Source organism: Vitis vinifera, chromosome 4 (genome assembly GCF_030704535.1).
Source record: "Vitis vinifera cultivar Pinot Noir 40024 chromosome 4, ASM3070453v1".
NCBI classification, from domain to species: domain Eukaryota; kingdom Viridiplantae; phylum Streptophyta; class Magnoliopsida; order Vitales; family Vitaceae; genus Vitis; species Vitis vinifera.
This window is the reverse complement of record NC_081808.1, coordinates 1,173,151-1,200,122: the sequence shown is the minus strand read 5'-3', so window position 1 is coordinate 1,200,122 and position 26,972 is coordinate 1,173,151. Positions and strand designations below refer to the sequence as shown.

The 26,972-nt window shown below is 33.5% G+C and overlaps 3 protein-coding genes across 6 annotated transcripts; 2 read left to right on the top strand and 1 right to left on the bottom strand.

Moving 5' to 3' along the window:
* The first annotated feature begins 219 nt into the window (after positions 1-219).
* Positions 220-9,103, top strand: LOC100264544 (aminopeptidase M1). Its single transcript, XM_002280203.5, has 19 exons — positions 220-513; positions 1,133-1,278; positions 1,591-1,693; positions 2,149-2,335; positions 2,421-2,514; positions 2,703-2,856; positions 3,013-3,117; positions 3,205-3,321; positions 3,447-3,560; positions 5,228-5,410; positions 5,556-5,859; positions 5,941-6,062; positions 6,143-6,240; positions 6,860-7,037; positions 7,120-7,234; positions 7,320-7,387; positions 7,468-7,542; positions 8,540-8,617; positions 8,720-9,103. Exons 1-19 carry the CDS (start codon positions 298-300, stop codon positions 8,903-8,905), a joined length of 2,643 nt encoding a protein of 880 aa, XP_002280239.1. The 5' UTR covers positions 220-297; the 3' UTR covers positions 8,906-9,103.
* A 1,124-nt stretch (positions 9,104-10,227) lies between these two features.
* On the bottom strand, positions 10,228-15,474 carry LOC100242262 (protein phosphatase 2C 53). Of its 4 annotated transcripts, none has more exons than XM_010650064.3 (6): positions 15,352-15,474; positions 15,158-15,238; positions 13,381-14,663; positions 12,963-13,280; positions 12,772-12,877; positions 10,228-10,972 (listed from the first exon to the last, which is right to left on the bottom strand). In XM_010650064.3, the coding sequence occupies exons 3-6, from the start codon at positions 14,272-14,274 to the stop codon at positions 10,635-10,637; spliced, it is 1,656 nt and encodes a 551-aa protein (XP_010648366.1). In that variant the 5' UTR covers positions 14,275-14,663; positions 15,158-15,238; positions 15,352-15,474; the 3' UTR covers positions 10,228-10,634. The 4 variants fall into 4 exon arrangements, with proteins under 4 accessions (XP_010648366.1, XP_059592134.1, XP_059592133.1 ...); XM_059736151.1 differs by having other exon boundaries at positions 15,337-15,355; XM_059736150.1 differs by having other exon boundaries at positions 15,158-15,358.
* Positions 15,475-22,492: 7,018 nt separating this feature from the next.
* Positions 22,493-26,465, top strand: LOC100247393 (ran-binding protein 1 homolog a). The gene is made up of 4 exons (XM_002280137.3): positions 22,493-22,846; positions 23,289-23,440; positions 23,586-23,711; positions 25,973-26,465. The coding sequence occupies exons 1-4, from the start codon at positions 22,680-22,682 to the stop codon at positions 26,188-26,190; spliced, it is 663 nt and encodes a 220-aa protein (XP_002280173.1). The 5' UTR covers positions 22,493-22,679; the 3' UTR covers positions 26,191-26,465.
* The last annotated feature ends 507 nt before the right edge of the window (positions 26,466-26,972 follow it).

Below are 26,972 nucleotides of genomic sequence, written 5' to 3'. Positions count from 1 at the left end.
TGGGCCATATGCCTCACATTCAAATTTTGACTAACAAATTAATATCAAATATTGATTAATTTTCCTAAATAAAAAAAAAATAGTTTTGATATGATATCTATTTATTTAGTATTTCTTTATTTATTTTTTTATGCCAAAATAATATGAAAATAGGAGCAAAATTCGAAACGACCCAACGACGTCGTTTTGGGGTTGGGAGCAGTCTTTATAATCAGATTCTAGCCTGCTGATTTTAATCCACACTGGAAGTCTGAAACCCATCTTCACCGTTTCCCACACTCCCGATATATTTTCATTATGGAGCAGTTCAGAGGGCAACCGAGACTCCCGAAATTCGCTGTCCCGAAACGATACGATATTCATCTCGAACCGGACCTTGTCGCCTGCAAATTCGCCGGTTCCGTTCAGATCGACCTCGACATCGTCGACGCCACTAACTTCATCGTCCTCAATGCCGCCGACCTCTCCGTTGCTCACAACGCCGTCTCCTTCAAAAGCCAAACCTCCTCCAAGGTATCTCCGATTCGAGTGCCGGAATTTCGATTATCTTAAGAGGTTTCGTTTGCGTGCTGTGAAACTGTAGGAAAGTGGCTACTAGAGGTTGTTTTAACTCCTGGTTGATATGAGATTGCGGGTTTTTGGTTATCTTTGTTATGGTTGTACTGAAAGAATGATTTTTTTTATTTTTATTTCCTTGATTATCTGTTTGGCTGCTGAGAAATGGAGGAAATTGAAAGACAGGACTTTCCTTCCATTTCTGACTAAGCGAAACTGTGTGGTTGCTTGTCTTTGAATGAGTAAATTTTGTAACCCTTAAGTCGCTGTTTGGTTGCTGACAAATATTAATTTCCATCACCAGCAAGATTTGAAATACTAATTTATTTTCCTTAGATTTATCAGCGACTAGATCAGCTGTGATGGAACTGAATGAATGAATGAATGAATTTTAGTGGCCTTAATGCTCTGTTTTCTTGCTAAGAAACCATGGGAAAGGAAAATGAACTTGGAATGCCACAGCAACCATTTTGACCACCAGTTCTTGGATTCTAGGTTTAGATTTCTTCTCTTTCTATAGCTTCGCAATGAAATGGACCTTGTTGATTGTCAGATGAATTAATGGATATTTGATCAGGTTTTTGAGCCTTCCAAGGTCGAAATCGTGGAAGAAGATGAGATTTTGGTGTTGGAGTTCTCCGAGGTTCTTCCACTCGAGATGGGAGTTTTGGCTATTGGGTTTGAAGGAACTCTAAATGACAAAATGAAGGGGTTCTACAGAAGGTAATTGGTTTAAAATTCTGTTCTATTTCTGAGAGAATGTAACCTCAGATTCTTAATTATTTGTGACCTAACACCAAACTTTCATTCAACTGAGTGTAGTCTTGTTTAATTATTTTTCCTGGTTTAGCATGAGTTTTTCCATTTTCTAGGAAATCAAAACAGCATAAATTCTAAGGTGTAAAGGTTTCTTTCTTGTTCTTTTCTTCTGTTTTCTCATATATCTTATGGAGGGTGAATTCATATATATATATATATATTTTTTTTGTTAGATCTGTCTGTGGATTTTAATTTGGGTTGTGATATTATTATCAGCACTTTTGAGCATAATGGGGAAAAGAGGAATATGGCAGTTACGCAGTTCGAACCAGCTGATGCCAGGCGATGCTTTCCATGCTGGGATGAGCCTGCTTGCAAGGTGTCATGAATTCTTCGTCCTATTTCTCTTGTCTGGATTAGGATGTCAGTTCTTACTAGTTATTTGATTTGGATGAGATGAGTCTCTTTTGTCAATTGTGGCTGAAAATGAAAATCTTTCCTCCAAAATGCTATAAATGTGTTAAAAAAAAAAAAGGAACAACACGAAAAAAACTAGGGGAATTGACAACTTCAAATTATGATTGTTACCTTTGTCAAGTCAGCCACCTAACAACATTGGGAAGAAAGAAATTTTTTTTACAGGAATATGTTTTGGTATAACAAGAAGTTGAAAATAATGTCCATTGAAATACAAATTTTCATGTGAAGCTAATGTTGTAAGTAAAAGTTGTGAGTATTTCTGGTTGTTTGTGAGGTTAAATTAACTTATTTCTAAAGATTGCTAAGCAAAGTTCATGTTTTGACCTTTCTTCCTAAATAACACTTGGTGCACAGGCTACATTCAAGATCACATTAGATGTGCCATCTGACCTCATAGCTCTTTCAAATATGCCTGTCATAGAAGAAAAACCGAATGGGCATCTCAAGACAGTTTCCTATCAAGAATCGCCAATTATGTCTACATATTTGGTGGCAGTTGTCATTGGTCTGTTTGATTATGTGGAAGATCATACACCTGATGGTACAATCATAGAACTATCTTTTGTTGTTTCTTATGGTATTACAATTCTTGCTCTTGATAATTCTCAATTTACATCTCCACACAGGGATCAAAGTTCGTGTCTACTGTCAAGTTGGTAAGGCAGATCAAGGGAAATTTGCTTTGGATGTGGCTGTCAAGACACTTGGCTTATACAAAGAGTATGCTTCATCATCTACTGATCACCAAAAGTGACTTATCATTAGTCACAATCTTCATGTACCAAACTGAAAAGTCAAAGCAAATGAACATTGTTGATTATGTTTACTATCTATTTCAGTCAGTGTTACCAAGTGAGTGCTTGTGCAGTTTTTGTTTGACCCTGTAGTTTCTTTTGAAAATCCTGCAGATACTTTGCTTGTCCATACTCACTACCCAAATTGGACATGATTGCAATCCCCGATTTTGCTGCTGGGGCAATGGAAAACTACGGTTTAGTTACATATCGTGAAACAGCTTTGCTTTATGATGAGAAACATTCTGCAGCTGCTAACAAGCAGAGGGTATTGTGCATCTTCTGAAAGTTGGTCTGGCTATCACAATTTAGTTTGCCATACAATGTAGAATTCAATTTAGATAATGCAATATTAGGTTCAGTTTACTATTGTTTTTATCACATCACAGAAATTGTTTAATCATATTAATTATCTTCTATTAAGGTTGCTACTGTTGTAGCCCATGAACTGGCGCACCAGTGGTTTGGCAATCTTGTAACAATGGAGTGGTGGACACATTTATGGCTGAACGAAGGATTTGCAACATGGGTATTTAGCTTTGATTTATGCGTCTATTCATTACACTCATCACATTTCCTTCTGGTGAACCATATATTATTGATTTACATGTGTTAGGTGAGCTATTTAGCAGCTGATAGCTTGTTTCCAGAATGGAAAGTTTGGACTCAGTTTCTTGATGAAAGTACTGAGGGTCTTAGGTTGGATGGGCTAGCAGAGTCACATCCCATTGAGGTAACTAAACAAGGTCAAAGTTTTCACTGGATTTAGTATATTTACCTTGTTGACTCAGTTGCACTACTTGTGAATTTATTGTTTATGTGTTTGAATACATCATTTAAAGCATAGTTTATATTCAGGTGGAGATAAATCATGCTGGTGAGATTGATGAAATATTTGATGCAATAAGTTACAGAAAAGGTGCATCTGTTATCAGGATGCTGCAGAGCTATCTTGGTGCTGAATGTTTTCAGGTTGGTTCTTTGTTTCGTTTTGTTTTTCCATTTTTAGTTATATGCTTTATATCCTGGTCATTAAATAATTTTTAATCCTGGGATTGTTTCCTTCCAGTTTTCACTATAGTAAGTCCAACGGTTCTTTATTTTTTAGAAGGTAACTGAAATATAAAAGCGCCTACTCTATGACATCGGAAACTGTGGCCTGTTTTTGTACTTTATGGGTCAATAAATCTGTTGATTCAGAATCACAGTATGGATAGATGGCATGGATGATGAAATGATTTCTTTTTATAACTCCTTCGCTATTTACTTTGTTAGTGCCTGCAAGAATGAAACCTTTCATTTTTGAACATCAAACAGCAGTTAATCAAGTTCGAAAACAGGTTTTCTGACAAGCCTTAAAAAGTAGCTCTAGAACTTCCAATAGTTGATTGAACAGTCAGCTGTATTTACATACTATTTGTGCTAATATTGGTATTTTTTGTGTGAAAAAAGGAAATAAGAAATAACTGGTTAGGTCTTACTATTATAGGTTTTTTTTTTGTTTCCCCAAAAAGATCATTTTGGTCTGTTGTCTTCATCCATTTCAGCGTATTTACTTTGGTTGTCAGGTTTCTGTTTCTTTTCTTTCTTTTCTTCTTTGAGATTTTGAACTTAGATTCTGGTTCTTTTTCATTTTTTCTACACTCTAAAGAAACCAACTCTTATTTATTATTTTTATTTAGAGAATTAAATATAATTATATATAAATTTCATTTTTTCTCACATACCTAGACTTCATTGTAGATTGGACTCCCTTGAGATTTGCTTTAATTATGAATTCTTCATGTAGTTCCAAAAATTATACTCCTCTGTCTTGAGTCTGGGCATTGACCACTTAGCCCTCCCCCCTGTACAACAGGTGTTTAAATGGGGGATGGAAAATGACGGCAGTACTCATCAGCTTAAAAACTTCTGATCCATATCTGAATGAATTATAACCCCAAATCCACTTTCTTTATTCCCCCAAATCACCTTTCTCTTCACTCCAAATCACTTCTTTCTCTTCCTATCTTCTTCCTCCTCCTTTCTGATGCCTCTTGTTGTCCTTTTTTATTTTGACTGTCCCCTTGGCTGTGCAGCCATAGCCATTTTCCTTTAATGATGGATAGCATGGTTTTTGTGTTCTCTCTCTCTCTCTAAAAAGAAAAAGAAAAAAAGGAAACAACCATGGCTACCGTGGTTGTTCTTTGTGTGCACACCCATGGTGGGTATGCATGTTCTCTTTTTATTTTTATTTTTCTATTAAATTTCATGCTGAATGGTCATGCCTTGATTGCATTTTGGAGAAGTAGATGAGTTTATGGCTATTGATTCAGTTTTTGGGCATGTTCAAGGAAGATGGGTTAGGGTTATGGTTTGTGAGGAAGAACGAGGCTCGAGGTTCCAATATCTTCTAGCAATTTCTGTTAATGCCATCTGACAAGGGTATCACTGCTGTTTTGAGACCTCATGGGGGACAATATAGTTGTTAGAACCTCAGAAGAGAGGCGCGTAATTTACAGCTTAATGCTTTTGTTTTGTGTCTCTTATGACAGTTTGCCTTTGCATTCACGAATTCTAAATGTTTCTCCTCTTCTATCTTTTTCCCCTTTTGAAAAATGACATGATTTATTTTACATCTGAATTCTGCATGCAATCAGAGGTCACTTGCTTCATACATAAAAAAGCATGCTTGCTCAAATGCAAAGACGGAAGACTTATGGGCTGCCCTTGAGGAGGGATCTGGTGAACCTGTGAACAGGCTAATGAATTCATGGACAAAACAAAAAGGATATCCAGTTGTCTCTGTCAAAATCAATAATCAGAAATTGGAGTTTGAGCAGGTTTTTTTATTATGACTTCTTTCACCCATTTCTTTGAATTGATCAACTAAAACTTTGAAAATGCCATGATGCCATCTTTTTACTGGAATGCACAGTTAGCTGTTACATTGTGTCATGAGTTCTCACAATTTCTGATTGATGGCAGACACAGTTCTTGTCAAGTGGTTCCCAAGGGGATGGGCAATGGATTGTCCCAATAACATTATGCTGTGGCTCATATGATACTCCCCATAATTTCCTATTGCAAACAAAATCCGAAAGTCTTGATATGAAGGAATTCCTGGGCTGCTGTGTTGGAGGGGGAAACGATAATAGCATTGCAGTGTGTTCTTGGATAAAACTTAATGTGGACCAGACTGGTTTCTATAGGGTGAAATATGATGAGAAGCTTGCAGCTGGACTTAGATCTGCAATCGAGAAAAATTACTTGTCTGCAACAGATAGATTTGGTAATTTAGATGTGCTTACATACTTGCTTTGCCCTGTTAAAGGTGACAGAGTAGCTAATATTGAGAAATTATCTTTGACAGGTATTTTGGATGATTCATTTGCCCTTTGTATGGCATGCCAGCAGTCTTTGACCTCTTTGCTTACCTTGATGGGAGCTTACAGGGAGGAACTTGATTATACTGTGCTGTCTAATTTGATTAGTGTAATTTTCGACTCCTGTCTTGATTAAGTTTACTTAAATCATTTCTTAAGTCCTAATTCTGGTTTTCTGTTTTTTCACAGATAAGTTACAAAGTTGCAAGAATTGCGGCTGATGCAACTCCTGAATTAGTAGACTACATCAAAGAATTTTTCATTAGCCTTTTCCAGTATTCTGCAGAGTAAGTATTTTTATATGAATTGCTGAATTTTCTGATCTTCATGTATGTGGCAGTTTTAGTTTAGAGTAGGCTATATTGGAAAGAAGCTCTGTCTAGTTTCACAACTTTAGGTGCTTTGTTGAATTTAGTTACTCTGCAACTAATTAGTTTTAGAACTTTAAGGTTATATTTGATTTCTGGAAAGTACTAAGGAAAGAAAAAAAATATGAAGGAAAATGATTTTCTCATGTTTGGTTGTCGTATGAAAAATAGCAAAGAAAATCAAATATAACTAAAACTAGTTAGAAACTTATTTATTTTCAAATTATTTAATCTTTATATCAATGAATTAAAATAAGTTAAATGAGTTTGAAGTAGCAAATAAAAATAATTTGTTGACTTTAAATTTATTTTTATTTTCATTCACTTTTTCTTTTCTTTTACTTTTTCTCTCTATTTTATTTCTCTTATATTTTCCCTTAAATTTTCTGAGAACCAAACATAGCCTAAGTGACTTTATTTGCTCCAAAGAATAATGAACTCTTGAATATTAAAGAGCAAGATTAATTTCTTACAGTTTCATTCTTCATTTCTTTTCTTTTTTCCACATATTCTCTTATGTGGTTGAATTTCTTTGCAGGAAACTTGGTTGGGAGCCAAGACCAGGTGAGGGCCACTTAGATGCAATGTTGAGAGGGGAAGTTTTGACTGCCCTTGCTGTTTTTGGGCATGATTTGACGATAAATGAAGCAAGTAGGCGTTTTCATGCATTCTTGGATGACAGAAATACTCCAGTCCTCCCTCCTGATATAAGAAAGGTTAGCTGAAAGTGTTAATTGAGTTCTTCTCTTACTCCATTTATTGTTACCCTGATGTTCATCTTATGGATCATTTTTGCAGGCAGCCTATGTTGCTGTGATGCAGAATGTCACGACCTCAAACAGATCAGGCTATGAATCTCTTCTGAGAGTTTATAGAGAGACTGATCTAAGCCAGGAAAAAACACGCATTTTAGGTAATAATAAATTATTTGTGGAAATAGTTCAAAACATTTTAAACTATCTACTTTATGATAATTGGAAATCTTTTTGTGGATGTAGGTTCTTTGGCTTCTTGTCCAGACCCTAATATTGTTCTTGAAGTTCTCAACTTTGTGTTGTCTTCTGAGGTAAGAGTTTTATTTATTAAGTTGATAAACCTTAATATTTTGAAACTTGAAGTTACTATGCTTATTTTCACTTTATATAGGTTCGAAGTCAAGATGCTGTTTTCGGACTTGCTGTTAGTAGGGAAGGACGTGAAACAGCTTGGTCATGGCTAAAGGTAATTTCCATTCACTAATCTAAGCAGCAGAACAATTTATGTCAAGGGTAATTTAGTGCTGACTTAAACCATATGTTATAATTAAGCAGTTTCCTCATTACAATTGTCTGCAAACAATTTTGGAGAGAGTGTTTACCAAGAGTGGTCATGGATATAAGGAAGATAAACAAATACTGCTGAATAGTAGAGGGTGTGTACTCGTGTGTTTCTTGGGAGTCATAGGGAAAAAGAAACAAATTAATGTTGAATATTAGAGGGCGTTTATTGATGTCTCTCTTGGAGTCATAGGGAAAACGGGAGAGATACAATGTTATGGCATGCATATCGATCTCAAGTTAGGAAAGATAAAGGTTTTAATTTTTTTTTTTTTCTTTTTCTCTCTCTGAGGTGTGTGAGGCTGTGGTTGGGGTTGGGGGATGTTTGTTATAGGAAGGCGTATGAATTCAATTCAGTATATAATCTGAAGGCTTTAGATTCCTTTGGATATGTAGTCTTTATGCAGTGAAGTAAGCCAAGCCGGGTAAACCCTTGAAGTTTATGTTAGTTTCCCCTAAAATTTGAGGGGAAATGCAAGGGAAAGAAAATAAAGCGGAAAAGTAGAAGGAAAGAAAAAGTTAAAAAAAAAAAAAAAAACTTTAAAGTCAATAAATTATTTTTATATGTTTCTTTAAATTCATTCCACTTATTTTAACTCTTCTAAATAAAGATTAAATAATTTAAAAATACATAAGTTTTTAATTAATTTTAATTATATTTGATTTTCTATTATGTTTTCTATAGTAATATCAAACATAAGTAAACAATTTTCCGAAAAGGTGCCCCAAGCCAAAGGGAGGGCCTTTCCTTAATATTTTCTGAAACCAAACATAACCTTAAAGTCTTTGTGCTTGAGGTGGGTGGTCCTATTAGTCGGGATTTCTGGGCGTTTTAAAGGAGAAACTGTGAGAAAAGATGTTACCCTTTATCTGTTTGTTTTCTCACACTCATTGGTTTACAGAACAACTGGGATTACATCTCAAAAACATGGGGATCTGGATTTCTTATAACCCGCTTCGTCAGTGCAATCGTCTCCCCGGTTGGTTCCTCTCCCTATAGTTCTCTCTTATCCTCTGTTATCAGTTCTATATCAAAATGAATGTGATGATGATATTTTTCTCTCCATGCCCCTCTCCTCCAGTTTGCTTCATTTGAGAAGGCCAGTGAAGTACAGGAGTTCTTCGCAACCCGAACCAAGCCCTCAATTGCTAGAACCTTGAAGCAGAGCATTGAACGGGTTCATATTAATGCAAAATGGGTTGAGAGTATTCAGAATGAGAAACATCTTGCAGATGCTATGAAGGAGTTGGCATACCGGAAATACTAGAATACAGTTTGACCGCGGCCCCTGTTCCTCGTGACCAGAATGCCACCAAAATAAGAGACATGGTAGTGAATATGCTGGACATAATAACCTTTAATTATGTTACTAATAAATATATATATGAGTGTGTCGCCTATGTGAGCTTATTTAGTTGAATATGTGGAATGAATTATTACTTTATGCTTCATGACTGTTGCCCTATATTTCCGTTTATTTACTCAACTCTTCTATTTTGGTTTGGTTGATGTCCTGTTTGGTCGTGGGGAAAACCAAGGAAATGAAAGGAAAGTACGTTGATGAACCAAATTAAAACAGTGACATATTTTTCATATAAGGCTGTATCTTGACCTGTTGGCGCTCAAAAGACAATTTTTAACATTAAAAAAGCTTTCAAAGAAAATAAAAAGTTTGACAATTTTGAAAACACTTTTAAAAATTAAACCACCTCACATAGAAATACTTTTAAACAGTGTCTTATAGTTTGATTTCATGCTCATTGACGGGAGAAATAGGATGTTAGTTAATAATAAAATTGCTTGGAACCGATGAGCACTGTATGCGAAGACAATTTTAAAAGTATGTTTGATAGTGATTTTATGAAACTTTTTTAATATTTTTAATACTTAAATGATTAAAAATTTCAAGTGCTTGAAAAGTTAGTTTCTTTAGTTTCTTAGAATCACTTCCAAATAGGTTTTAAAATACGTTTAGTAGTGATTCTAAAAAATATTTTTAAGCTTTGTAATATTTTAATTTTTTATCTTTCAAGTATTAAAAAAAGTTAGAAACACTTCACTATTAAACACACTTTAAAAGTGTGTTTGAGAGTAATTTTAGAAAAAAAATTTAACATTTTTAACACTTGAATGATAAAAATTTTCAAGTATTAGAGATATTAAAAACGCTTCCTAAAATAAGAATACGTTTGGTAAATGATTTTAAGAAGTGTTTCTATCATTTTTAATATTTGAAATTTTTATTTTTCAAATACTAAAAAAATTAAAAACATTTCCTAAAATTATCGTCAAACGCACTTTAAGTATGTTTGGAATGTTTTTAAAAAGCATTTTTAATAGTCAAATAAAAACATTTCCAACAAAAACACCTTCCAAGATTCCTGAAAATATTAAAAAATCTCAAAGTAAGATTGTAGCACAGGGCCATCAACCCCACCCCACCACCACTGATCATCCACCATCATCACCCCAGTGGGGGCAACGGCACAGAGATAAAAAGCCAAGAAAGAACTCTGGTGGTGGTGGAATACAGAGGAATGTCCATGCAGAAAGCTAGTTCCTAAAATTGAAGAGGGGGCAGGAACAAAATGAAGTGAAAAAACCTCACAGAGCCTTGAAAAAACTCGGAGGCATAACGAATACAATCATCCACAACTTCATTGTTGACTGGGGGAACATGGGGGGAAAGGGGGGAACTCTCCTGTGATCTCCTAAATCCTACTACAAACACCTAACAGATTTACAAAGCCAGATCTCGGTGGCGGCACGGTGTATGACAAGAATTCAAAACAATGAAGAGTTCCAAAATGGTGCATGTTCTATAGGGGGGTACATACAGACTGCTACCACTTATAAAGCAACAATTGCCCAGGTGAAAAACAGATGGGCTCATCAGAACTAATATTTTGACCCCATATGAAGTAGTTTAGTATCATACAGCTACTATATAGATTGAATTTTTCGCCCATTTCATGGGTGCCTTTTCACCTTCACCTTCAGGTTTTGCTCTTGAACTTCCTCTGAGCCTTCAAATCCACCACAATCACTGTGATGTTGTCCTTGCTTCCCTTCTGAAGAGCCCGGTTTGAGAGGCACTCTGCTGCTGCTTGAGCTGCAGGGTCGATCCCCTGGCCTCTTTCTGAGGGGAGCATCGTCACACCATTCTTTTTGTGCCAGAGGAGTATTCTTCTTCGGGCTATATCACATACCTCCTCATTCGTCATCACGTCCCATAGCCCATCACTTGCTAGAACGAGGCATTCATCTTCTCTTGCCCGAGGAATAAATGTCACCTCTGGTTCAGGTATAATCCACGGTTTCAAATACCTATCACCTGCATCCCACAATCAAAGGTTGATTTTTGGAAATTGAATTTGTCAACAACCATGCATAATTTTTCCTTTTTTACACATATAATCTAAGAAACTAGTTCATTCACAAATGTAATGGCAAATGATTAGATGCATCTACATGTTGTTGCAAAAACAAAAAGGCATATTTTGCAGAATCCGGGCTCATGAGTTCTGTCAAATACCTGGATGAAGTATACGTCCAAGTGTAATATGAATTGTGAAATGAGACTCCGTGCCAGTCCGATAAGCATGAAGCACAGATGGCTCCACAAAGGAAGCAACTATTGTTTAAAGTTATGAACATAATAGTTATCATTATTGAGCAGTAATGAAAAACAGTTAAGAAGGCATGTCTGCACTTTTTTCTTGCCCATCCCATGAAAATAACATCAACTCATTGTGCTCTGAATGGCATTTGAGTAAACAAGTTGTAACAAGGAGACAATCCATATAACAAAAATAAGGTCCAAAATAAAAATAAGGACAGTGAAATATTCCAACACTCAACACCTAAGTGATGGGAACGTATGAAATGGGGCATTTATTACAGAAAGAGTTTAACATAGCTATACTTTTTATCTCAAGAAAGGAAGGTGCAATCTTTTTAAGGGACATGTAAATGTGGCACCATTTGAACATCTTCATAATATAAGCTCATTTTGAAATGAACAATGCTAAGATTCCCTTGAAAAAGGTTCTGCTCTATTGAAAATTTTATAATTTATCAAAGGAAAAAAATTTAAAATATATTTGTAAGACTGAAATTTTGAAGAACATCTATGCAAATCAAAAGCAGTTAGTAAAATAAAGTTCAACTGCAAGGAAAACAGTTATGACATACAATTCGACAGTGGATCAATCCATCAGAAGGAATGTAATCTTCTTCCCAGAGCACCTGCATTAAAGTTTGAATTGCATGGCACCAATGACCAACAGAAAACTTGTTTTCACTCTCATGCTTGATTTCACCTTAAGAGTCAAATGCCTCAAGCAAATCAATTGCATAAGCTTGTTATTTGATCCAACCATTCCAACTCCCATGTGAACCCACCCCTTATATCCTAAGCACACTATACCTAATTCAGCTAAAATTATGAACTTTCTTCGCATTTCTTATTTAAATTAATACTTCACTTTAATATATTTTGCGTATTTTTCTTTCACATTGGGACATTTCTATGTAGAGATTGAAGGAATTTCAGCAAGAGGGCTTTTCTTGCACTTGTTTGTTGGGAATCGTGGGATTGCCACCGACGTTTATAATAGCAGTTTTACCTGCCTCCCTTAGTAGTCTAATCCGTAGGTCTTGTAGGTAGTTACTCGTCTTTCGAAAGTAATTATTTTTAAAAAATAATTGGGACTTGGGTATTCATTTTTTAAGGCCACAACATCTCACCACAACTACACATCAAAATACTACCCTAAACTATTTGAGCAGATTTAACAACAGACAGTATCCAACTGTGTCATAAACAGAACTCCATAATGGCCTTGCCCATGTGCAAGTGCAACAAACAATGTTATGACTAGTACTGACGTGTATACCATCAAATTCCAGTGACTAGCAATGAAATGCAGTCTTTGCACACCGTTGCGTCCTTTCCCCAAAGTTAATCTCATCAATGTACGCATCTTACTTTATGATCATATCAAAACAAAAACAATGTTAAAAAAATCTTCAATAAGCAGTCTCCCTGAGGAGTCTATCTTGTTGAAGCTCAAACTACTAGCATGGTGGACATGTGCATGGATAAAAGGGCCATAGAGAAGGGATGCATACCAATAGACCTTGACATTGCAAGAACACCAAAAACTCGATGCCCATTCCACTGTATGACTTTGCCTCCAGCTGCCTCAATCCTTGCATATTCATCTTCTCGATTTGGCTGAAGTGGTAAAGAAAAAAATCAATTAATCATAATCAATCAAGAGCATTAAGAAGATGCAAGACTAAAATTACAGGTCTCTTACCTTATGATCGACCGATAAAGCTATAGGTTCTTTACCACGGTACAGGACTGCCCTTGAATCACCACAATTTGCCACAATGATATGGGATGAACAAATAATGGCAACAACAGCAGTAGAACCAACGGTTTCTGGAGCAACAGGTTCAAGACTAGCCTTTCCTCCAACCTCAGCATCAACCTTAAGAAAACAATTTTTGAACACTTTGGTCCACAGCTCTTTGCAATAATCCTGAACATTTCCATCACTAAATCCTGTCTTGGCAGTCTCTATTTCCTCGGCCAAAGCAGAATGGATGCGATCGCGACAATAGTTTGCAACCTGAATGCAGAAACGGGACCATATTAAGGAAATACACTGGAAGAAACATATAATTCAATTGACAAAGAGAACATTATGTGAGAGACAAAAAAAAAGGTACCTGAGACCCTCCATGACCGTCATAAACCCCGAAGAAATGGGCCGTTAAATGACTGACACACTTGCTCATGCCATCAATTACTCGATCGCCAATTAGCATTTGAATAGGGATCTGAAAAAACCGAGGCACGGTTGCAACTGCATCTTCCATCTCAGGTCTCCTTCCACAGATAGACGTAAATCCCCAAAGGGGCACATAAACCAACTCAAACACACTACGAACAAGTGTTCCACTTACCCCTTTTTCCACAGGCAACTGAATAACAACTTCAGATGATTTCAGTTCAGGTCTAAATCCAATTTCTTCCTCAAGACTGGTCACTGCAAGGGAATCACTCACAATCTCCTGCTCAGCATTCAATTCCCCCAAATGAGATGACTTAGCAATAATCGGATCATTGCAACCGTCCTTCTCAATATCTAAAGAACCCGGCGTTCCTGTCTCAAAATTAGCCTCGAATGCTAACAAATCCTCACCACATATGCTACTAGTCTCACTTGTCACAGAAAGAGAACAAGAGCTATCCAAAATAGGATCACCCTCAACTGATAAGAAATCATCCTCCTCGCTTTCCCGGATTACAACATCATCACCAGCAACCCAATTGCTCTTATTTTCAGATACCATATCCAACAAAGCAGCTCCCTCTTCCCTATTCTCCACCGGTACTGACACCGCTACAACACTAACCTCATTCTCCAGATCACTGCAGTTATCATCTTCACCAGCAATAGACTCAGTAGAAACCTGGGTTGCAGAATCAGATAACAAGCTCGTTGCATCCGTCATGAGCTTAAATCTTGTGACATCCATATGGCTAGCTACAGTTGGGTTATCACAGACTGAATTACCTAATCTAAATGGCACAGCAACCGCCGGAGACATCTCCTCCATCAAAATCCTTATCTGGGTAGTACAAAAAGTTACCCTCCAACCCCTCTAAAATTACGCAAGCTGTCATTTTTCAACCAATTCATGCCCCATGAAGAATGATCTTGGAATGTGAGTGTTGGGTTTCAAGAGACCATTTTCCATGCCTAACAGTAAACCCAATTGCCAACCAATATTCTAGAAATCTAAATCAATAAAAGCAAATTCAAACGAGGCCAGTAATCCATGAGCTAAAAACAGCTGAAATGGAAATGGGCTGTCAGATCTGTTGAACAACAATGGATCCAAACTTCTATTTACGGAAAAAAAATTAACCTATATAAAGAGGTTAGACCCGTCTAGGCCTTATCAATTTCTTCATCTCTGGACCCTTCTCTAGCTACCTCCATCAACTACAGTGAGACAGAAACAACCAGAAAAAATATCCTTAAATCCACACAAAATCCACCAAAAATTTAAAAATAAAATAAAATTAAAATTAAAAACAAAATCAAAATCAACCCCTTATCTCCAAACACAAGAAAGATGGTAAAAGGGGGTCATGAGAAAGAACCTAGGAAAGGCAAAGTCCCCCAAAGATCACAGGAAAACCCTAAAAAAGATTGTACCCTTTTTCACATAATACTTGAGTTCCCTGGATCTGAGGCAAACCATCTCAACCTCTAGAAATTCAGCTCACACCCCCACAAATAATCATCATTTGGAATTATAACAAATTAAAAAAAAATCAAAAAAAAAAAAGAAAAAAGAAAAGAAAGAAAAAGAGTGAGTACCCAAAATTTACTCAACTATTGAGACTTGTTTGGGGTTCATACAAAGACTTTTTTTTTAAAAGAAATTAAAAATGGAAATGAAAGAATCAAGAAACAGAGATGGGGTTGCTTACCATTTAAAAATAACAGCTCAAAAAATGTGACCAGTAAGACTTGTTTTCTTGATTCCTTTTATAATTTCTGGGGACTGAGGCCTGGAGCAGCAAGAAAGGGGAGTGGTGAGAAAGAGAAAGTAATAAAATAAAGAGAAAGAAAAAAAATTAATAAAACTATAAAGCAAGAAAAAAAAAACCAAAGAGAGAGAGACAGATGGACAGATGTCAAATCCACAAGAGCATATTAAAGCATCTCCACCCATTCTCCCCTGCTCCTCCCCTTTTCATTGCTCCAATCCAATACTCCCATTTCCCTATTCAACCCCCCATTGCTTAAAAAGCACTCAGATGCTTTCATTTCCCCCAATTATATGCTCTTCTCCCCCCCCCCCACCCCCTCTCTCTTTCTTATCTTTCTCTTTCATATCAAGCTTCCAACATTTTTATTTTACCCTTTAAAAATCTTTCCATTGTCATTCAACATGGGCAGAGAGTTTGAGATTTTGAAAACATTTCAGCATTTGAAATGAAAATTATATTGAATGCTAAAAGAACTGAACAATACTGAAAATCCAAAAATCTATATGATCCCATCCCTGAATCATCTAACAAACCAATAATCTAGCTTGCCCAAAATCACCACATATCACATATTTTTCATTTTTCCTTTTTAATTAAATATTTTTTATTTTATAAAAAATTAATGTCATCACTTCATGAATCATTATTTTATTAAAATAAAATAAAATTAAAGTAGAAAAGTAGGCAAAGATACACTCAATTTTCATCACTACGTTTTACTTTGACTTTCCATTTTGCTAACATTCATAAATTTTTTTCATAAGTCAATCCAAATCATACTCACCCACATCATTATTATTATTATCAACTAAAATATATCAAATTTCCTAACGTCCTGGACCTTTCAACATCAAGTAGACATGACCTCATGAGATTAAATAATTCATTCTTATTTTATTTTATTTTATTTTTCACTTATACTTTTATATCATGATGATTGTAGCCATAAAATATTTAAAATATGATGGAGTCTTACTTAAAAACTAATATTGATGTGAATGACTTCATCAATCCTTTCACTTGTTTCATTCAAGATTAATTTATTAAAACTTTTTACCATAATTCATGAATTTGTCTTCTCATTGTAATAGTTAAAATGTTATGTTTTTATTCTTACTATATTTATTTTAAATTAAATTATAAAAATCATTTCTATATTTTTATTTGTATCTCAATTTAATTCTTAAAATTATATTTGGCTCTTGGAAAGTATTGAAAAATTAAAAAATATATTAAAAAAATAATTTTCTTATATTTGATTTTATTATAGAAAATATATTATATAATTTAAAATAAAACCCTAGTTAATGTATTTTTTTTTTCTAAAAAACTAAATAAATAAAGTATATATAAGACAGAATTGGTCGGTGTTGAGGGGGTAAGTAGAGCACCGCCCATGATGAGAAGTCAAAAAATTTAGTGATATATGTACCAAAAAAATATGTATATATATGAATGGGGAGTGGAAAAAGGAGAGTTAAAATAAGGTTCTTTTTGGAGGGCCCACAATCCACATGAGAAATTTGTTGGTGTATGTACTCTACGCAAGACCATTGAATTTTTAAAGACCATACAATAAAACTTTTGTGGCACTTTGTGTGAGATTCAATCTCTTGTCTGTTTTTCAAGCAAATGACATCTTCCAATAAAGAGGGTGCCTTTTCTTCTTCTTCTTCTTATTATTATTATTATTATTATTATTGTGGTGTGTAATGATATTGAAGTTTTAGTATAGTTTTGGAATTTTAATATATAATTTTAAGACATTGTTAATAAAAAGCAAAACATTATTTAGATCTTTTATATTGTTTGCATTATAAGTCGTATTTTTCATACCATAATTAGTGTCTTGTTTTACATATATCCAAATGAAATAAGATAAAAGTACTTAATATGAATAAAAATAATCAAAAGATTGACCATTTTTATTAAATGAAGTACGTATATCACTTATAAGAAATAATGAAATTCTTTAAAGTTATATTAGGTTGGTTGGATGTAGTATAAAATAAGATAAAAGAAATGATAACATATCATATTACTTGTTTAGTTAATAATGGAATGAATGATAAATTGTCTCATCATTTATCATATTTTATATTCAATCAAACATGTAATAAGACAAATGATATAATATCTTATATATGTATTTTTTTTCATATATATATATATTATATGTGTAAATATTATATTTAAATCATGAACATTGTTAAATGTAATTATATTTTTTTAAATAAAAATATTGAAATATAATATAATTTTTATTTTAAGCATTGAAAAATAATGTCATTTATTTCTACAACAGGATATGATATCTTAAAATATATATATCATATCACATCCCGTCAATCAAATGTACTATAAGAAAATTCACATTGAATACGAAATTAGAAAACCGTTTAAAGTATGTTTTTTGTGAGGTTCTTAATTATATGTGCACACATATTTTTCTTTATAAATTATGTGTGGTCAAATTTGATGTTTATTTAATTGAAGAATAATGGTACCTCTATTTTGTCATTTTTCAGTTTTCCTTTCTTAGCTATTAACCAAGGGCTTGAGTTTTGACTTGATTTATTTTTGAGTCTTGATTGTAACTAGGATTTTTTTTTTCTTTTTTTCTTTGTCTTAGTGTGACTTTGACCTTGGTGAACCTTTGACTAAACTTGGGTTTTAACTTAACTTAAATAATATCAATTAAGGGTTTGAGCAACTTAATCTGTAACGATCCACACCCAATCGTGTAGATATTGTCCGCTTTGGGTCAAAGGGGACCCTCACGGCTTTAAAACGCGTCTACTTAGTTAAGAGAAGTCTCTACATATATAGCGCTAGGAACATTCTCCCCTATCCGATGTGGGACATCACAAAAACCGCCCATACAGACACAACGTCCTCGTTGTGTCCCATGGGATTGCGGGGCTAAACAAACAAACACCCCTTACTGGACCAAACAAACCCCCACACCGGGGTCGGGGATCGGCTCTGATACCATTTGTAACGACCCACACCCAACCGTGTAGATATTGTCCGCTTTGGGCCCAAGGGGGCTCTCACGGCTTTAAAACGCGTCTACTTGGTTAAAAGAAGTCTCTACATATATAGCGCCAGGAACATCCCCTCATACAAACACAACGTCCTCGTTGTGTCTCATGGGATTGCGGGGCCAAACAAACAAACACATCTTATGGGGCCAAACAAACCCTCACATCGGGGTCGGGGATTGGCTCTGATACCATTTGTAACGACCCATACCCAACCGTGTAGATATTGTTTGCTTTGGGCTTAAGGGGGGCCTTACGGCTTTAAAACACGTTTACTTGGTTAAGATGAGTCTCTACATATATAGCGCCAGGAACATCCTCCCCTATCCGATTTGGGACATTACATAATCTCACTTTGAAAATGACTTTTATAGATTTTGATCTTAAGACTTGAAACTTAAGATTTGGATACCTGAAACAATCGAATACACTTCAAAGAAACTAAAGATTAATTGAAGTTACTTTAAACATTTGAAGACGTTTTAAAATTCCCCCATATTCTTGTTTTCTACTTATGTTTGGTTGATTGGATATAACATATAGAATAAAAGATAGAATAACACATTTTATCACATATTTAATTAATGACGAGATAAGATAAGTCACCTCATCACTTATTTTACCTTATATTCAACTAAACATGGGATAAGATAAATAATATGATATATTATCCACTATTTCTTTTATATTCTTTGTATATAGGATATGCTAATATTAAGTTAAGATGTAATATATACATATTTCATGTATTATAAATTTATTTTTTTATCAATTTTTATTTTTTAAAATAACTTATTTTGAATATATATATATATATATATAGTATGATAAGATTAAATTCGTGGTTAAAAAATGAGAACTTAAAAAATATTTATATCATATATTATAAAATAATATTAATATATGTATTATGAACATTTTCATTTTTTTTAAATAGAAAATATTGGATGTAATGTATTTTTTATTTTAAATATTAAAAATAATAAATATTTCATTCTATTTTTTTTATTCATTTTAAAAATTATATATAATCATAACACATCACATCTCATTTACTTTAGAATATCATATTTATTGAATATAATATGAATGCATATTCAATATCCAATAAGATATGATATCTTAAGATACAAATATTATATCATATCCTTTTTAATCAAATGTAATTTAATTTTTTGAGAGTTTTGGAATTCATTTTATTCATGGGTATTGAAAACACTTATTTGGATAGTTTTTTAATCCTTAAAACTATTATTCTTTAATTAAAGTAAATATTTTAAAATATTTAGAAGATAACTTTTCTTCTTGTTGTGTGGACCCATATATCACATTATTTATATAACAACTTTTAATTGATCATACTTTAAATTAAATGTGAACAATTGATTTTTCTATTTGTTATTAAGTAACTTAATTTGAGTGTACAATAAATTGCAAAAGATTAAATTTTGTCTTTCTACAAATATCCATAAAAAAGTTGTCGATAAACATAAATTGAATGTAAGTGAATGATTTTTTAACTTAATTTTTTTTTATTCAATTGAGTTCACAAATATAACATCAATAGTATTAAAACCTCCTACATATCTAAAAATGATCAACTTACAATGTAGTTCAACTTTATTTATTTACTCTAACTTATGCAAAAGCTGTTTTTTTCGGTTTTTATTTTAATCTTATGAGTACAACCTAACTTTTATCCATAAGTCACCCTTCAAGTTTTCAACTTAATTAACAAACTTTTTTTAAAAAAGAAAAAATTTATTTTTGATGTCATGCATGATTTAAGTTCAAATAAGTCAAAATCAATATGTAATTTAAGTTTGTACTCTAAGGAACATCTGTTATCTTGATTTTAATCTATGGGAGTGAATGTATTTTTTTTTTATAAATAAAGCTTAATCAAGAGCCAAGGACTCGCTCTCAATCAAACTAAACTTATGAAATACATTCTTTGGTGTTTTGAAGAATGAACAAAAATCCTTTTAAATTTGACTTGATCTTCAACATGAAAGGCAAATAAATGACATTTTTTTTTTTTTCATATTATGCTTGATATTTTTCTACAAACTTATTGAAGAATGATAGAAACTTGGTCTTGATTTTAATCCGTAGATAGTAAACATGTGTTTTTGAAATAAAGTTTAATATAAAGTCAATGATGACTTATTTTCAAGTAAATCTTCAAGTGTTCTTAAAAAAAAAAAAACCGATTTTGCCTTCTTCAGTCTTAAAGGTATATGAATGTCATATTTTCATTGCATTTGATATTCTTTCATGGGCTTACCAAAAAATGTTTAGAGCTTGATCATTACTTTTCAAGTTTTCCTTATTAAATTGATTATTTGATTGAATATGTAGCAAGATGGTTTCTTAATAGTGACTATAAGACCTCAAACACTATCCACTCTTCTAAAAATAATTGCCATAAAGAAAAATGTGTGTACCCTAATCTTATGATACATTCACCCAAACGTTCATGATATTCAAACACATTGAAAATTGATGGACATAACCAACCTCTAATTTGCCAACATAGACAATATGATAATCCTTCATAAGACAATCATATTCCCTTGAGTAATTCAAAGGTTATTGATCAAGTTTAACCCAAAATCGGGGTAATTCCATTAGGATATAGAAATATTAAATGAGTATATATATATATATATATATATATATATATATATATATATATGATTTGTAACTCAATAACATTAGGATATAATTTAATTGGTAAATATCAAAATACATCATGAGGGGACATGTGCAATGGTGTAGCAAATTAGCGATAAGATAATTATTAATTTATTACTTTAATTTCATTTATATAAAATGTTGGAGAGCAATTAATCTTCACTCTAGTAGAGTGAAGATTAATTATAGAGTTATGTTCAATTAATTCTATAGAAGCCAATCATTTTATATATACTAGTAAACCCCACTCAAACTATCTAATTTTATATACAATTAACTAAATAAGCAATTGGGAAATTAGGTTATATCACGTGGTATTGGTGTACCACATGAGAATTGAGGCTAAGACTAAGCTTATTAAAGATAAGGTGATAATTTTATCCTAGTGGAAGACAACTAGTGCTCTTGGAACCCAATAAATATCATCTTCCCACTTTCTTTTCTCGAAGTTACTTGCCCATATAACCAAGTGCCCGTAAGGATAAAATGATAAAATAGAGGTAAAAAATTAGGCGTTATTTAATAACTATTTTTTAAAACAGTTCTAAAAAAATAGTTTTTAAGAATAATTTTTTAAAACTATTCTTTGATGTTCTGTAAAACAAAAGTCTATTTGAAAACTTACAATTGTTTTAAACCTGTTTTTAATATTTTGAAATATGTTTTGAAAATAATTTTTATGTTAATAATTTTATTTTTAATCATTATATATATTTGTATAATTATTCTTTAAAACAATTATAAAAAAACAACCGAAAACAATTAAAAAAAATTCTTTAAAAACACTTTATTTTCTGTTCTAAAATTCTTTAAAAACACTTTATTTTCTATTTTATGAGAATAGAAAATAGAAAAAAAAAATAGAATACAGTTTCTAATTACCAAACATGTTTTTCAATTTTTTTTTCCTTTAAAAAACAAAAAATTATTTTTGAAAACAGTTGTCAAACATACCCTACTTTTAAAGTTTTCTTCCCTTTGCTAATAAATGAAGCCATGATTTTAATTCTATTATTTAAGGGCTGTAGTTTTCAATATTTTTGCCATGGGTACACCTTATTTTATTTATTAGCAATTAAGACCCTCAAAGTCCTAAAAATACTTTAGGGTGTGAAAGCCATCTCCACCATGAAGTCATATGATAGCTCTCAATATACAACATTCATAGTGGTTTAAGACATCCCCTACACAATTTATTAATAATACAATCTAGGTCAATTGGGTGAAACATTGTCATTTGTTTTCGCGTAAGATTAAGAATAATTTCGTCTCCTAAAATGTGACAAATTTATAAAATTTTAATGTTAAATTTATGGAATATTTTTATATATTAATTTTTAGAATAAATGTAAAAGTATTTTAATTTTTCTATTAGGAAGTGTACAAAAAGGAAAAAGAAAATCTCAAAAAGTAAAATTATTTTCATTTTTTCTAAAATTAAAATGATTGTCTTATGTCATTATTACACAAGCACTCCCCTCCAAGATCATACCAAAATCCTCACATCCTTATCATTTTAACCCTCCATTCAATCAATCCCCACCATCCATTTTGTGGACCAATCTCTGTCCATCCAAAGGTTGAGATCGAATCATACCGCTTCACTGTAAACACAAAAATGCCCTATAAACCCTAGCCTAAAACCCTAACACCGGCATTTGCTCTTCTCCATCAAACCGCCTCATTTCTTTCTCCCTGATTTTTCCCTTCGAGCGACCATGTCGAGTACTGAACAGCCTGAGCACAGAAAACAAGAAGCAGAAGAGGAGACCACCGGAGGAGCGGCGGACGACGAGGACACTGGAGCAGAGGTTGCTCCGATCGTCAAACTTCAAGAAGTTGCCGTCACCACTGGGGAAGAAGACGAAACCGTCCTTCTCGATCTGTACGTTTTCTTTTTGTTGAATATTTTTGCTTGGATCCCAAGAAAACTAGATAATGAAATTGGGGCCTTGAATTTTATTTTATTTTTTATTTTTTATTTTGGGTCGCGGGAAAGTGAGTTTTTAGTGCAACTAAACAGCAGAAAATATAGCGGTTTGATTTTCTTTTAATATGTTTCTTGGAAAGATCGACGGATTGTTTCAGAACTTATTATAATTTGTCTACACTTGGTAACTGTTTGGCTGTAGAGAAACCCTTTTGGAAGGAGAAGTGAAGTAGGAGCTTTGTTTTCGGGAGAATGAAAACAAACATGCTTTATAAAATCCCATAAAAAATATTGTTTTGGTTTTTTTAATTTAGGTTTTTTTCTTATTTTATATTTCTATTCTAATACTTTGTTCTCATAATGTAATTGAATCACGGATTCATCCTTGTCATTGCAGGAAATGCAAGCTTTACAGATTTGACAAGGAAGGAAACCAATGGAAAGAGAGAGGTGTTGGGACTGTGAAGCTTCTCAAACACAAGGAAACCGAAAAGGTCAGGCTTGTGATGCGCCAATCCAAGACCCTTAAGATCTGTGCCAACCATCTTGGTATGCTCTTCTTTTTATGTATGCTTTCAAATTGGTTTTATGGTGTGAATTTTCAATATGGATTCAAGGCCATGCTGGGAATCTCTGTATGGGTATGTATGCTTTGTCTTTGAATTGACCTAATGGGTGAGTTAATATGTTGCAGTGCTTGCTTCTACATCGGTACAAGAGCATACCGGGAATGACAAATCTTGTGTTTGGCACGCCACTGATTTCTCTGATGGAGAGTTGAAGGAAGAGCTTTTTTGCATTCGATTTGCTTCTGTTGAGAGTGAGTTCCATTTCCACTAGATTTTTTATAATTAAATTAAGTTTTTCTCTATCTTAGCTTTTTTTCTTTAATGATTAGAAATATGTTTCAAGGTATTCATGATTTTTTATTATTGGGTATTTGGAATCTCTAATTGAAATTGAATGCTTACAATGAGAAAGCATGATTTTCATCATATGAATGTTACAATATCTATCATTTACAACAATTGAACGATACAATTTACTGAATGGGCTTGGCGTCTTAGTCTGGTTTTGTGTGGTTGATGAAAATATTGGGTCCATTCTATTTTAATTTCCAATGATGAAACATAACCAGGAGATTGTCTCATCATTAGCAGTCCATTTACTTGGTTTTTGGGTGCGAACTTGCATGCCCACAAGTGGAATAGAGAATATGTTGTTGCACAACACAATAAAACCTTGACTCCAAATTAATTAGGTTGGCTTCATGAGTCTTCCTTTCATATTCATAACAAATCAATAACCCTGAGGGGTAGCTCAGTTGGTCCGGCCTTGGGTTTGCTCTCCAATGGTCACCAGTTTAAGTCCCCTCAAGGCCACTGGAGGCTTACTCGGTCGTTAACTTTAGGGTCTCATGGGATTAGTCGAGGTGCGTGTAAGCTGGCCCAGACATCCACAGTTATTAAAAAAAAAAAAAAAAATCATAACAAGTCAGTCCATTGCATATGGTGATGACATCTTTGCACCTTCAAAATGAAGTGAATTTCTTTTTATTTTATTTTATTTCCATGATTCCATTTTCTAGGGAAATAAGCTACTTCATTTGATTCATGTTATAGAGGCTCTTCACCTCTTCCATAATATTGCTTAGTAATCCTATGATCTTAATTGGTAGCCACCTTATTTATCTGTTTGAACAATTTTTTTTTTCCTTTTGTAATTTTGAATTTTTGTTTTCCATTAGAACAACTATAATGAGTTCTTAGCAATGTTTTCAGAATCGAATCAGTCATTAAATCAAAAAAGTTATTGGTTCACAGTTCACTGGTTAGACCGACGGTCGAACTAGTGACGTCATAAATATATAATTTATATATTATTAAAATTTAAAATAATTATAAAAAATAAAAATAATAATTTATATATTGTTTAAAAATCATAAAATTATTTGAAAATAAAAAATTTAGTTTCGAATAAGAAATTTAGATTAAAATCAGAATTTTAATTTAAAGTTAAGAATTTTTAAATTTATTTTTAAATCATATATAAACTTATTTTAAAATTAGAAATTTATTTAAAATATGAGGGGGGTTGGGGGTAGCGGTAAGAGCTGGAAAAGGGGTGCAGCAGTGGCAGCAGCAAGACAACAGCCAGGGACATGTCATCCCCGGCGTTTGGTTTGCAGAAGAACTGGGACAGGGGGCCAGCATCAAGAACTGCGAAGGGGAAGGGCTCAGGGGCAGATCTGCGTAGGGTTGCTGCTGGGAGGGGGAGGCAAGGTTTTTATACTGAATAAAACAGCGTCGTTTTGATGAGAGGGGAAACATAAATAAAAAGGGTTGACTGGTTCGCAGGTTCACTCGGTCCGATGCCGTTCCAACCTTTGGTAGGATCAACTCACCGTATTGAACCGGAACCGTGACCCGCTGATGGTTGGATCGGTCGGACTGGCCGGTCCAGGCCAGTTTTTAAAACCATGGTTCTCAGCATGTTGTTTGTTCTTTAACTCCTTCACCCAAAAAACCTCAACACCACAATCCATAAAACTTTAGGTGTTCTTAAGCACTCTTGTCCATTGTGGATATGGTGAAACAATTATATGGTTGTGTTATATCCAATTTTTTTTATTTAACCAAGGCTAACTTTTCTTTTTTTCTTGTTGATGATCTCTTGTGCAGTTTGGTCATTGTGTTGAACTGCTGTATAATCTAGCAAAGCATATTGACATTGAACTAAATCTCAAAGTTCACTGATGTAATTTGACTTGGTGCATTACTTTTTTTATTTACATTTGCATATAGCTTGCACGATGTGTTGGTAAAATGAGACTTGCATCTGATTTGTTTTGAATTATAACTTACCTAATGCCTTAAATTGTTAGGATTTGAACCCATAAATGTAACCAGCTACAACCAACCATTACCTATGGAGTTTACCAAAGTGTGCTGCCATTAGAGGGATGCTAATAAGCTACTTTCATGCTAATCAACTATTTTTTCTCCCTTTTGTTTTGGCTACATTTGCAAATGGACTACTTGGATGTGAGGTTGTCATTGTAACTATGTTTTTCCATTTCAGACTGCAAAACTTTCAGGGAAAAGATTGAAGAGATTGCTGAATCTCTAGAAAAGAAGGCTGAAGAGAGCGAAGAGACTAAATCTGCTACTGACCTCTTGGAGAAGTTGAATGTGGGGGAAAGCAAAGATGAAGAGGGAACCAAGGAAGCAGCCTCTGCATCTGCAGAGGTGGAAAAAGATGATAGTGCTCAGCAGGAAAAGCCAGAATCTGATAAGTAGGATGATTGGGATTTGATTTAATGAAATGGGTCGGGACTGTGGTTTGAGAGAGTTTCCTTCAATCTATTGGTGGTTTCATGATTGATAATTTTTTTCCCCACAGATTCGAATATGTTTGCTATTTTGGGTTGATGGTTTAGGCTGTGGTTATTCTAAATGTTGGTTTGGTTTAGTGTAATTGGCTTCATTTGTAAGATTGACCAGTTTTGTTATATGTTACCCTGAAACTGTTATTTTTGTTTAAATATAAGTTGTGAAATTACTGTTGGCATTTCTATCTATAATCTTGTTCGGTCCTCCGTTCTTTGAACAAAATGGGAAAGCAAGAGAGGCTCTAATGCCATGTGCCCAATCTTTTATTCGCGCTTTTTATTCCTCGTCTCTTTGCCTCGTAAAAAAATAAGCGGTCTCGTTATAGCATCAATTCGACACATTGAAAAGGGTCTTCGGTGCCTATTGTTTATTCCCTAGTTTCATTGTTTGTATTCTTGTATTTTTGATTTTATTTTTTATACCTTTATTCAATGACTTAGATCTTATCATATATATTTTAACCATTCAAATCTTTTTTTCTATTGTTTATACCCTAGTTTCATTGTTTGTATTCTTGTATTTTGATTTTATACTTTCATACTTTTATTCAATTATTTAGATCTTATCATACGTATTTCAACCATTCAAATCTTTTTTTCAATATGTATTTTTACAACTTCCTTCCGTAAAAATAAGATCAACTACATCATCCTTTTTCTGTTTTGTATCATTGTATCTTTATATCTTTA

Coding starts and splice junctions, on each gene's coding strand:
- LOC100264544 (XM_002280203.5), top strand. CDS start 298: ATGGAGCAGTTCAGAGGGCAACCGAGACTCCCGAAATTCGCTGTCCCG. Junction 514..1,132: donor AAAGCCAAACCTCCTCCAAG/GTATCTCCGATT, acceptor ATATTTGATCAG/GTTTTTGAGCCTTCCAAGGT. Junction 3,322..3,446: donor CAGAGTCACATCCCATTGAG/GTAACTAAACAA, acceptor GTTTATATTCAG/GTGGAGATAAATCATGCTGG.
- LOC100242262 (XM_010650064.3), bottom strand. CDS start 14,274: ATGGAGGAGATGTCTCCGGCGGTTGCTGTGCCATTTAGATTAGGTAAT. Junction 13,281..13,380: donor ACGGTCATGGAGGGTCTCAG/GTACCTTTTTTT, acceptor TTCTGCATTCAG/GTTGCAAACTATTGTCGCGA. Junction 12,878..12,962: donor CTTTATCGGTCGATCATAAG/GTAAGAGACCTG, acceptor TTACCACTTCAG/CCAAATCGAGAAGATGAATA.
- LOC100247393 (XM_002280137.3), top strand. CDS start 22,680: ATGTCGAGTACTGAACAGCCTGAGCACAGAAAACAAGAAGCAGAAGAG. Junction 22,847..23,288: donor GAAACCGTCCTTCTCGATCT/GTACGTTTTCTT, acceptor TTGTCATTGCAG/GAAATGCAAGCTTTACAGAT. Junction 23,441..23,585: donor GATCTGTGCCAACCATCTTG/GTATGCTCTTCT, acceptor AATATGTTGCAG/TGCTTGCTTCTACATCGGTA.